We start from the raw sequence: 13,254 nt of genomic DNA on the forward strand, positions 1-13,254 counted from the left end.
ATTAGCTCATCTTTGTATTGAACAAACTCCCAATTAAATATTAAAATTTTGTTTTACTGATTCTAATATGTACTGTATGGGGCAGAAACAAGGACATTACGCAAAAACGATGAAACAATTAGACTTTCGAAATGTGGGCATGGAGAAAAAAGGAGAGAATCAGCTGGGTTGAACGGAAAACGAATGCGAAGGTTTTAGAAATATTAGCAGTAGGGGAGAAAAGAAGATTTTAGATGTAATTAAGAGGAGGACATTGGCTGAGGAGGAACTGTATTCCGAGGGACGTGCTAGAGGGAGGGGGCGAAGGAGATTGTAGTTGAAGAAAGATATTAAGACAGAAAATTGCTACGTTAAGACGAAGAGACTAGCTGAGAACCACAGTCATCGAAGCTTCTCAGCTGCAGCAAGTGACCTGCCAATAATGGCAGAATAGCTATTGTTATGACGATGATGATATGTTTTGCAATATTGACCAAAAGAGAGAAAAAATTAAAATAATAATAATAAAACCTCTTAATATTTTAGAATATGAAATGAAATTAAATTTGTGAGTTTTACGTCCCACGATTATGCCGGCTAGGCTAAAGGAGACAGTGATGATGAAAAATGAATGGAAATGGTGGAAAGAAGAAAGTGGGAGGAAACTGGAGAACCCCGAGGAAACCCACGCACACGGTGTTTGTCTACCACAAAGTTCACTTGGCGGGGGCTGGGATCGAACGCGGTACCCCAAACACCAGAGCTGAACGCTCTACCACTGAACCACCGCGGCCCCAATATTTTAGAATAATTTGAGTGAAAACTGAAAGCGACTCAACTGTCTATGTCTTTTGTGTAAACTCAATTTATATAAATACTTTTGACCTACATTAGAAATACATAATAACGGCATCAAACTTCAAGTTATTTGAAATAAGTACGAAATCACTCTCAGTTGTGAATATAGATTTGTTGTATAATGTTATATCGTTGAATCCTAGATATGCCGTATACCTAAGGGGGCTATAAGTTATATTGATAAACAATTATTCAACGCATAAGCATCCACCTATGAAATCAAACTTGCGGTCACATGAGCTAAGTTTTTGTCAATGTCATGAAAATGTTATTTCAATATTAATTTTATAAGTACACATTAAAAATTTCCAACGGATGCTTGAACCTCAGAGCCAAGGCCATACCCATGTAGTCGACACCTATGGTGTACGGTATTACCGATGTTCATTACTACATTTCTCTTTAGTTTTGGAAGAAGAACACCACTAATATGTTTTGAAATGAAATGAAATATCTACTTTAACGTCTCACGTTTATTACACTGAGGCTAAGGGAAACAGTGATGATGAGAAATGGTGGAATGAAGAAAGTACGAGGAAACGGGAAAACCCACGCACAGGGTGTTTGTTCACCAAATAAGCTCACATAGCGCAAGCTGCGATCGAACCAGGGCCCCATGTACCAGAGGTGAATGCTCTGCCACTGAGCTACCGTGTCCATAACATGCTCTAGTTTATTTTTGCTTATCCACTTCTTATGGACACAACTATTCTTCGTATGATTTACCAAAATCCAATCATGGGCCGTCGTGAATGATCAAATGATGACCAAAGTAAATCAGACACGGAAGTTATTATAGCTTGTAACAGTTCATAGAATTATGCTGTCGGTCCTCTCGTGAACAACCGATTCAAAAAACGACATACTGTAGCTATATGTTACAGGAGCAGATCGACTCACATGAATTGCATAAGCTACTGGGAACACATTCACTCCGGCGGTATTTTTACTGGAGCCAAGAAGTTCACGTGAAAGATGTAATGATTTTCCCCCTTCCTTTTTACATTCTATAAAAAATCAAGTAGTACCATACTTGTGCAAGACTCTTGCGCAAGAGTCTTGGTCTTGGTCTTGGTCTTGCAGGTATGGTCTTGGTCTTGGTCTTGTTCTTGCACCCCTTGGTCTTGGTCTTGGTCTTGCATCGGGATTCCTGGTCTTGGTCTTGGTCTTGCATGCAAGACTCTTGCAAAAACTGCAAGACCAAGACTCTTGCGCTCATCACTAAAACCTAGCATTTTAATAAATAGATTATAATTACGTAGTGCACTCTGTTACCACAAGTTTGATATTTATTATTCGATATTTTCATACATTAATGGTTTTACTTGATTTACGAAAAACTTTTTTCTATATTTATTCGGTCTGTCAGTGTGCCCGTCTGTGAGGCACAAAATCTCAAGAACTACTTGATGGTACTTCATCAATTTTGTTCAGAATGTGGAGGGTTAACAATTAGGAAACAATTTTGTTGATGAAGGTGATCTATCCAACTGATTTCAAGATATGGACAGTAAAAAATCGATTAATCATATATTTCTATACAAGAGGGGTTTTGTAAATCTCTGGCTGTCAGGTAACCCTTCTAGCGATAGATTTGTGTGGATTGCATACGTTTGGGGCATGCATCCGGTTTTTTTTTTTTTTTTTTTTTTTTTTTTTTTTTTATCAAGGAGCTTTGGCTATGACAAATCAAACTTGATATACTTGTTGTTATCCAATTCCAGGTATCGCACATCTCTTCTCAATAACGAAAAGACGTACCAACACATGGTGTTCAGATCTAAAAGTAATCACCCTCGAACTATCCACATGTTTTCAATATCTTGATCTGTCAGTGTCGTCGGCAAGAAAATAAAACACATTTTGCTCCGGACTCTTTTGTGTGTGGCACCGTTTCCGACGTGACTATAATTTAGCTCAATTAAATGAAACATCCAATGCTTATAAAATACAAATGATTGGATATAAAAGGACGAAAGCGAAAAATGAGACAGAAAAACGTCAAGAGAGCGTGGAGGAAGTCTTTAGAACGCTAACTTCTCAGGTGCTCTGCAACATGTCCATGACATACATCCATGTTTACAGGGTGAAGCACATAAGTATTCACAAGGAACGGACATGAACGTGTCATCCGGTCATCCGAATCAAACCTAGTCCATTCGATAAACATAACAAAGATATGTTCATGCACAAAAAATTAGGTGTCATGGACAAGGGAGTAAGTCCCTGGGGCCCATTAACTCTGTTAGTGTAAAGAAAATACTAGTTTCGCAGTGAAATAGCTATTGTATCAACACTGTTTCATTGAAAAGCCATGGTTTATAGTTCATTCTCTTCAGCATGAAACAAGCTTTCCAGAAGAGGTACATATTGGGACCCATAACGTACTTAAACAGGGAAAATTGGGAGAATGTTGGGAAATTTCCCTCCAGAAATCCCTCCCATCAACTTTGGACCCCTCTGGAGTGACCCCGGGTAAAAGCACACAATCCAAATAAATATCGAAAAATACTATAGGGGATAAGAAATGTGTGTACCAAGTTTTGTATTGATAGACGGAATAGATATGAGGGAAAAGCTTGTAAAAGACAGTTTTTTTTTTTTTTAATTTAACGTCCTACAATTATGCACCAAAGTTAAGGTATACGGTGATGATGAGATGGACAATAATGCTGGAATGAAGAAAGCAGGAGGAAACAGGAGAATCCCAAGAAAACCAAGCACATGGTGTATTCATTATAAAGCCCACTTGGCGGCGGCTGGGATCGAATCTGGAACTCGTGCACTAGAAGTGAGTACAAGCCACCGCAGTCCCAAGACTATAAGTTTCTATGAAGTAGTGACCATGTAGTAGTAGGCATTGTTGCTGCCCCTGAAGACGTTGACTGACACAATGTGTCACAATTCTTTTTAATTAATTATTAAATGCTTTATCATTTTTAAATTATAAAGTTTCGCGGCACACCCTATGGGACTGCGCAACACTGTGCCAAGGCACACCATTAGGTCAAAGTGCCTTAGGTGACTGAAGATAACATTCAAATTTAGCGCTAAAAAGATTTTACTTTCGATCAGTGTTCTTAAGCTATCCTTCGCGTTGACTCTCGTCCCACTGAAAAAGAAACCTTGCAGAATCACTATAAAGTACGGTTGAAAAGTAATAGTAATTTATAATCATATACTATAATTAATAAAAAGACATAGATGATTGGCTGGCATTCTAGATTCGCAATCGTAACATGCCAGGCTTCAATTTCTTGGCCAGATACCCTGACTGAGATTTCTCCAATGTTTTTGTTAAATCTGGCCATACGAATACTGAGATGTTATCTTAAAATATGGAATGAAAGTTTTAGTTTTAGTTTTAGTTTTAGTAATGTCGAACAGTTACGTACTTGAAAAGGCAGATGATAAAGGTAATTGAATGATTAGGAAAGAATTGGTGAAATTAAAAGTATCGGAGAAAAGAAGACACTACCGAGAATACCCACGAACACAAAGAAAAACTCACTTGGTCCAGATGAGCCAGAACCTCCCGACCAGAAGTGAGCGCTCGGTCAATTAACTACTGCGTCCCATTTTTTATGTGCACAAACCGAATCCTTGTAAAAATTCTTTCACATTTTAATTGCTTAAAAACGTAAAACGAAATCGAAAAACTAGATTCAGTTACTTCTTTATTCAACACAATAGACTCTAGGCCTAGAAAGAGTGTTATTTATATAGCCTATAAATACATTTGAATAGAACGATCCACATGATTTTCCTCAAGAGTAGGGTCTTAAACGTATCAGTTTATCCGAAACAATCCCATATTTATATCAACTCTCCTCTTGTTTCGAAGAAATTGTTCAGAACTCCAAATGTCCCAGTTTCCCTCCAAAACATACAAGGACGTTTCTGGGGTGGGAAAGCATTAATACGTGTATTTGGGCCCACTAGAAAAAGGTTTCTAATGTTTGGGATCCCTCTTTCCACCTTTCTCTTACTCTTTATGAACCCCTTCCCCGGAGCCTATGGGCCTTCCCGCACGGCAAGGTCCGCGAAGCCGTTAATTACGCTCCTGGGCCCGTTCCATACATGTCAAATTAATTAAGGGGACAATATTGACAAATCTCAAAACCATATGAATAAATATTATTTCTAGGACCCCTAATAGTAGACATTTTTTTACTGAAATGGCCCCATGACCCATTTTTGTTTTATTTACTTTTTGTGTGCTGTTTTGTTTACGGTATGTAATGTAGTGAACCTGTTTGATGCTTCATTTATAATTTCATGTTCGTATCGTATATGGAGTAAAAAAAAAAATGTCTTAAAGTGGGCCCTTCTCTAACGGCTGGGACCTTTTCTGGAGGGGAGACAGCTGCCCCTACCCCCCACAAGATACGGCCCTGAAAACATAAATTAGCCTAACATCATTCCTGCGATATATGTTTTTTTGTACCGCTTTTATTAGAGATTAATACTCAACTGATAGGAATATTCTTTCTATTATTGAACAATATTGTACGTCTAAATATCTCTGTAATGCGTATACATTCCTTTTCTTTAGACGTTCCCAGAACAGCTTCACCTATTTTATTACTGGGGCCGCAGTGACTCAGTGGTAGAGCGATCACCTCTGGTGCTTGTGATCCCGGGTTCGATCCCAGCCTCCGCCAAGTGAACTTTGTGGTGGACAAACACCGTGTGCGTGGGTTTCCTTGGGGTTCTCCCGTTTCCTCCCACTTTCTTCATTTCACCATTTCATTCATTCATTACTCATCATCACCGTCTCCTTTAGCCTAACCAGTATAACCGTCGGATATAAAACTCAAAGATTTCATTTCATTTCTATTTTATTACCTCTTTTCGTCAAGAAAAATAACTATGTAACAAAAATAAATAAATAAATAAAATTCACAAAGCGAATGACAATAACAATTACCTCAAAATGACTGTTGTCATAAGTAAAATAAGTAATAAGAAAGAAAGAAGCAAGTGCGTAACTATGAATACACACTGTAAATGTCCATATTGTAAATATATTGTAAATGTGTATCTCTGGTTTTGTAGTCTAGAAATATGGGAGCTCTACTCGAGAGCAGCCACTGTTCCCGTTTTCAGTATCTCTACATTACTTACTTCTCCGTTTAATCGCAACAGGTTAAGGAAAAATTTTATTCAACAAATAGCGTTGTATTAATTACATACAAATTTTTACAATTTCGGTGAGGAGCTGTCCTAATTGCAACGTAAAAGCCAGAAGTAGACCCCCGTAGAGTAGTCGCTAACTCGATCCCGGGTTCGATTCCTGGTGGGGACACTCGGTCGGAAGGTTGTAACAGCTTTTGCAGGCCAGACATCCTGAATGTGTTTTTCTTAGGTTTTCCTCATTTCACCAGGCAACTGCCGGGATCGTACCTAACACAATTGTCTCAGGCTACTTCCTTCCTCCCTTCCCCATTCCTTTGTTCCCCTCCAATTCCCCGGGCATTGTGATCGCCGAAGGACGTCATCCTTCATTGTGTAACGGACTAACATAACCATAGATGACAAAAGCCCAGAAATCTATTTCCTAATCCTTAAGCCCGAAATTATCAAAAGACAATTATTCTAACTTCAATGAACAACTAACTTATAATACAGTCAAAGCTGAATAAGTAGGATCTAAATAACTAAGAAACCTCTATTACTGAATTTCTTCTCCTTCAACATTACATACATAAGTGAGACATCGGATTTTCAAATTTGCTAAGTGAGATAGCTCTATCGGTGGGATTACGTTGGCGGTCCACTACGGTATCACTTATCAAGGCTTCGCGGAAATAATGATTAATCATCCTTTATGTTCATCTAACATAAATAAACATTAATATAATCCTGTTTGCTCTCTGACGCACTCTAGCCTAGGTTTTGTCACATTTTTAGTAAGGAGGAAAAGTGGTGAGGGGTGACATGTAAATGTATGTTTGACGGATAATTCCTCGTATACGCCTGCAACACCGATTTTGCTTATATATATATATATATATATATATATATATATATATATATATATATATATATATATATATATATATATATATATATATATATATATATATATATATATTATACGAACACTGGCGTGACCAAACTTAAGGTTTTTAACACATTTTAGGCAAAAGGGAAGAGACATGTTAAAATAATCGAAAACGTCCGATATCAAGGTCCAACCCATAGTTTTCGGGGTCACTGAGATGAACAGTTACACTCTCGATCCCGCTTAAGTCCAAATGCATCCACAATCCCATACGTATCCAAACAGAGGAAGGGACTCAAACTTTCAATAAATCTAGTCTCGGGGCCGCGATGGCTTAGTGGTAGAGCGTTCAACTCTGGTGCATGGGGTCCCTGGTTCCATCACAGCTCGCGCCAACTGAACTTTGTGGTGAACAAACACACCGTGTGCGTGGGTTTCCTCCCACTTTCTTAATTCTACTATTCCATTCATTTCTCATTATCACCGTCTCCTTTACCCTAGCCGGCATAACCATGGGACATAAAACTGAAACATTTAATTTCATTTTTAGGGGTCGTGATGGCTCAGTGGTAGAACGTTCACCTCCGGTGCTTGGGGCCCCTGGTTCGATCCCAGCTCGCGCCATGTGAACTTTGTGGAGGACAAACACCGTGCTCGTGGGTTTTCTCGGGATATTCCCGTTCCCTTCCACTTTCTTCATTCCACCATTTAATTCATTTCTCATCATCGCCGTCTCCTTTAGCCTAATCGGCATAACCATGGGACGTAAAACTTAAAGATTTTCTTTTTAATTTCATTTCATTTTTCAAATCTAATCTCTCCATGCGTAAAACGGGCATTTAAGTTAATATCAACAAACCATACAATAGCAGCATGTTTGTTGTAAATTGTAGCTTGTGGTTAGCAAAGGTTATATTTATTTTATGAGCGTGATCCTGTAGGTCTATCCCCAATGAAAGCATTAACCCTAAGCATTCCAAGTTATTTTAGGTTACAAGTCATCTCAAAAAAGGAGTGAGTTCCTCGAACTCACTCAGTAACAGTTTTATATAATTAACAGAAAAACTACTATTTGTTTCTCGGCATTCTTAGATCGTTTATTTTTATATTTCTTTATTTGATTTATATTTTTGATAAAGCATGTACTAATTTACTAAATTAATCTTTCCCTGGCACGGAATCGCGAGAGGGTTCAAGCAGACAACTGCTGATTTTAAGTAGGTAATTTGAAGGATATGTGGTCATCACATCCCCTATATTGGTAATTTTCTTGATTGTAATCTATAACCCAGTGGTAGCGCTAAGAGCACCGTAGATTCCGAGGTGCGCGGGGGCCTCCTGAAGGTTTGAAATTCGATTCGCGTCAGTTTCGTTCTGAGAGGGTGAAGAAGGTTGAAACCAGTTTCGCCGCCACTGCCATTAGAGTAACTTCCCAATTTTCTCACGAATGATTGGGAAACATTTGTGAATCAAAAATACATTATAAAATTTGTATATCTTTTATACATGCAGCCACATAATTTACGTATTAATTAGAATTGTCTGTTTCAATATTATTTAAAATGAAGCGAAAAAAATATTCAACATTACTGCGCGGATTTGTTATTGCATACTAAATTTTGTTGAATATAAGATCAATATTTAAATACAGTTATATATTTTCAAGTTACGAAAACGATATCACTAAAATGCATGCTTTAAATATTGTATATTTAATAATAATGCAAGCTTTAATGAAATGCCAAATGAATCATACTTTTTTAGCTGTCAATTCATTCCCTCCTACAGTAAACAGTCATTTTTTTAAAAAAATGCAATAACAACATAACAAAGAAACTCATAGTACGAGATAACCTACCATAACCAAGGTTTAGGTGGAATAGAACATTGGATTAGAATGTGCAGTCAGAGCATCAGTTTCCATTGTTTCTACTTCTAACTTCATTGATTTGACACTTCTTAATTGAAGCAAGAGTCTATTTTCTCTCACAATATTGAGAGAACGGAAAATTCTACATTCCTATGGGAATGAAACCCAGAATTACGAATACAAAAGCAGGTCCATAGCAGGAACCCAAAAATAGGGGCAAATTTCTTCTGGAAAGGAAGCTAGTTTGAGTTCTCCTTAGAGTCTTGACCGCTTATGTTTTGAATATATTCAGTCAAACAACTGAAGGTTCCAGAGAGAAGAAACTGAAGGTGGACTTACCCCTAGCTACGAGCCTGACATAGACACGGGGGACATAGTGAATATTTATTTTAAAATTAAAAATGGCACTCTATCCTGTTTTGGCTTAATATATTTTTGTGTATATTTTTTGACGAATTGACGTTGGACTGATTATCATGTCACAAGTGTTAAGCACACATGTGTGACTGATTATCATGTCACAATTTTCATAGCATATTAAATTTCTCGTTCGAGGCCAGAACTTTCCCGTTGAGATTCGAAGTGACAACGTAAATAGCCATCTAAAAGTATAATAAATTTGGTAACTTATCAATAATAAGGTTTAATTTAACGTTTCAGAATTCTGAAAACTAACCAAGTTAAAAATTGCGCATTAACAAACAATTGTGTCCACTTACTGTTTTTGTCAACAGACGGGTTCCGGTCAGGTATGTCATCCTCATCCATGTCCTGTGGATCATTTCCTAGTATAGTATCATTAGTGATCAACTTGGGTCCCTGACGGGAACCGAATGACGAAACCGCTTTGGATTCATCGGAATTCACCGAGTATGACAGCAACGCGAGAAGTGCAAGGCGAAACCACTCACGCGAAGGCATTGTGGCTTCCAAAGCGTTCAAACGAAGAGCGCGTGTTCTTCCTGCGAGATTAGGAGCACAGCTACTGCAGCTCCTGAGTATTGCTTCCATGCTATCTCACCTCGGCACGGCGCGGGACCCAATGCAACAGCAAGTGTTGCCACCTGTCGGGAGGTGGAAAACAATAAGAGGAAAACATTTTTTTTTTTTTTTATGATCTACCGATGTGTGAAGATACACGAGTGATAATTGGTGAACTATGCAATACCGTGGTTAACATTGTACTTGTCTGGCTGTCTAATTGACTCGCCTCAATAAACTATGCTGGCATTATAAAATTTATTTGTTACAATATAGGGGCGTGATAATTAAACGACAACTCAAGGTGTGAATTGTTCGTTAGTTGTGCTAAGTGGTTTATTCCCGTTTTATTTCCTTCCCTTTTTTCCTTTTATTTTTTTCCTTCTTACACACACACACTTGACCATTATTTGTGATGAAACGTTGATAGCAATTCCCTTTAGCTATAATCATTTACATCCTGGAAATTTGTTTTCCAATTCTTTGTATTATGATTTTTTTTTTTTTAATGTACAGAAGAAATAAAATCCATTGTGGTAACTTTCAATTAGTTAAAAATAATTACGTTAACAAATCTAAAGCTAACGTCGATGGTTGTTAAACCCCGTGATGCATTGTAATCAGAGGTCCTGGGCTCGAATTACGAGACCGACAATTTGACTGAATATTTTCTAGGATTTTTCGCAGTTCCACTCCACGAATATCAACACAGAATATCTCATGGACAGATCTGACTAAGGGCGCACTCACGGGGAGGTCCATCGGGTTCGTCCGAATCTCCAAAAACTTCATAACTGAACATACATTTGTACACTTTCTCAATAAAACTATACTAGTTTAACAGGGAAATGATTGATGTAGTACAAAAATTTGATCTTAGACTTCATTTGTACTCTTTTCCTTATAAAAACAATCTAAACGGCGTGACAAACATCTTGGCATTTGAAGGCGGCGCTCCAAGTTCCCTTTAAACGCTGCTAGCAGATGAGAGGCCAGCGGTATTGCCACGTTTATTTTGAACACATCCACGTGTATCCCCTGTCACTTGATCGCGCTGTAGTTTGTCTGCTTAGCCATAGCCACACCCCTTTAGCACTTGGCAATGTCGCGCCAGAGCTTGCGTTTTATTCGTTTAGCTGAAATGCCAAGAAGTTTGTCACAGGCTTTAGTTATATCAAAATCTCTGAAAATATAGATGGAAGCATTTTATAATTACTTATCGTTTTTTTGGGTGCAGAATAATACCCGTCCAATATTACATAGACGTAATGCCTTCTAGTATTGGACCTCCTCGCCAAAAGCTTGGACCTCTCCCAGCAAAAAAAAAAAAAAAAAAAAAAAGGTGCGCGCCTGGACCTGACCTTACGAATTTTCTTTCACTTTGGTGTTAATATGTGTAAAATGATGTTTTAGTTTTACCTGAAACTTTGTTAAACCCGTAAATTTTAAAATTATCAGTCAGGATTTGTGTTGTCCACGAGACCAGAAATAAAGATATCTTAGTCTCGTATCGTCTTGGTTCTCGGAAAACTTTTCTCGTCTTGTTTCGCAAATTTGTACAAAATTTTTTGAACAGATTTCCCCCCACCTTAATTTTATCCAGAAGCAGGCCGGTAGCCAGCCCAAAAATGTAGGGGGGCCGATACAAGTTAGGAGGGCCCGATCCAACCATATTATAGTTCCTTTGCAAGCCTATCGTGAAAATTTTAGGGGGGGCACTGAAAATGTAGGGGCCCCGGCCCACCCTAGGCCCCCGTGGATACGGGACTGTCCAGAAGTTATCTGAACTTTTCTGCGACACAAAAAATCTACGAGGGATATGACATAACAAGATTTAAACCATATTTATTATTGGAGTATATTGTGTAATGACTTGCATATCTTGAAACGTTGATAAATGATCATCACCCTGTTCGTACAATCATTTTATCTGCTTATAGCTTTTATATATGAACCACGTAACACTAAAACAATGGTTTGAGATCTATAACTTGGGTAAAATAGTGTTTGTCATGATAAGACTCGAAAAATTTCTTCGTCTCGTCTCGAATTTAAAAATGCACTTCTCGTCTCGTTTTCACGAGAGAAGAAGATAAATTTTCTGGTCTCGTGGGCTACACTAGTCTGAAGCTCGAATTTCCAAAACCTGAACTACGTAAACTGAAATCCGTGAACTACCAAAAACGAAGCTTAATGCTACTAAGTTCATGGATCGTGGAAGTTATTTAAGACAAATCGTAGAAAATCGATCTATGATATTCCATAAAAGTTAATTATATTCTTTTAAAATCACTAGTTGTTGCCTCCAGGCCTTCGATTCGTTAGTCCGGTGAACGAGTCATTGTATGTGGAAATTAGTTACACGCAAAGTTTTATCATATAATCGCTCAAGGAGTAAGCAAATAAACAAAATCTGTGGAGTGCAACTTTGGCACTGTTGGGCAACCGTAAGTATCCTAATCCTAACTATATAAAATTACATGAACTGACATAAATTAAAGGGGTACTTCCGGTTGACATGGAAAGTTGAAATTTGGCATGATTGTAGCTTCCCGGAACTAACCGACAGAAAAATTGCCAAAGTTGAATATTTTTAATTTTTAGGAGGGCTAAAGGGGAGATGAAGAAAGTCCCCATGTTATTTAAATGGGCTTTTTCTTTTTAACCTATAATCTCATATGTTAGGTGCTTGGAATTGGAATACAAACTTAACATTCAGTATGCTTGTATGTTTTGGTTAGCGTTACCTAAGTAAATCAGTAAAAGTAAAAATTCCAACTTTAGAGTGGTTTTATGGGAAACCGAAAATTCTTTCCCATGTTATATATGTGGGACGCCTACTACACCCCAAAATATTTAGGCATTTCGGGCAGGATTAGTGATTAAATTTGGCATGATTGTAACCTTCCGGGACTAACCGACAGGAAAATAGCCAAAAGTGAATATTTTTAATTTTTAAGGAGTCTAAAGGAGGGTGAAGAAGTTCCCATGTTATTTAAATAGGAGTTTTCTTGGGATACAAAATCTTATACTTTAGATAGTTTAAATAGAAAAAGAAACTTGAAATTCTGTAGAATTGTGGGTTTAAGAGATGCGAGGCCGTAGGCAGAGCAAAAGCATGGGTGTTGGGGCGAAGCCCCGTGTAGGGCAAATTCACGAATAATGCACGAAATTCACTGTTGATGCAAAGGCTGATACATAAGAGATGCAAGGCCGTAGGCCGAGCAAATGTGGGCATCTGGGGGCGGAGCCCCAGCTAGTAGAGTACAGTAGGGGTAGTGTTTTAATTTGGAGCAATATGTTCATCGAAACTACATTCATGTGATATGGGAAGAGTCAAAGTGGCATATTGAGGCAAACGCATAATCCGCGTATCATGAAGACATGGGCCCACAGTTTGCACATCTGCAGTCAACCAGTCAAATAAATTGACGATGTGCGCGAGAATGATCATGCAACCAGGTCCGTCACGCATCACCGGGAAGAATCTGCAGCCAGGATAAAATCTGACCGTTCTGATCGGGAAAAGATATGTAAGGTATTAATTCAAAGTATCGAT

At 38.1% G+C, this 13,254-nt stretch overlaps 1 protein-coding gene across 1 annotated transcript in view; it reads right to left on the reverse strand.

Moving 5' to 3' along the window:
- Positions 1-9,712, reverse strand: part of LOC145678519 (sclerostin domain-containing protein 1-like) — a 154,411-nt gene extending 144,699 nt beyond the window's left edge. Inside the window, exon 1 of the mRNA XM_081748765.1 lies at positions 9,434-9,712. Within this exon, the coding sequence (XP_081604891.1) occupies positions 9,434-9,635 (202 nt within the window). The 5' untranslated portion in view covers positions 9,636-9,712. The remainder of the gene's footprint in view (positions 1-9,433) is intronic.
- Positions 9,713-13,254: the final 3,542 nt, after the last annotated feature.

Source organism: Thermobia domestica, chromosome 2 (assembly GCF_964235325.1).
Source record: "Thermobia domestica chromosome 2, izTheDome1.hap1.1, whole genome shotgun sequence".
Classification (NCBI taxonomy): Eukaryota; Metazoa; Arthropoda; class Insecta; order Zygentoma; family Lepismatidae; genus Thermobia; species Thermobia domestica.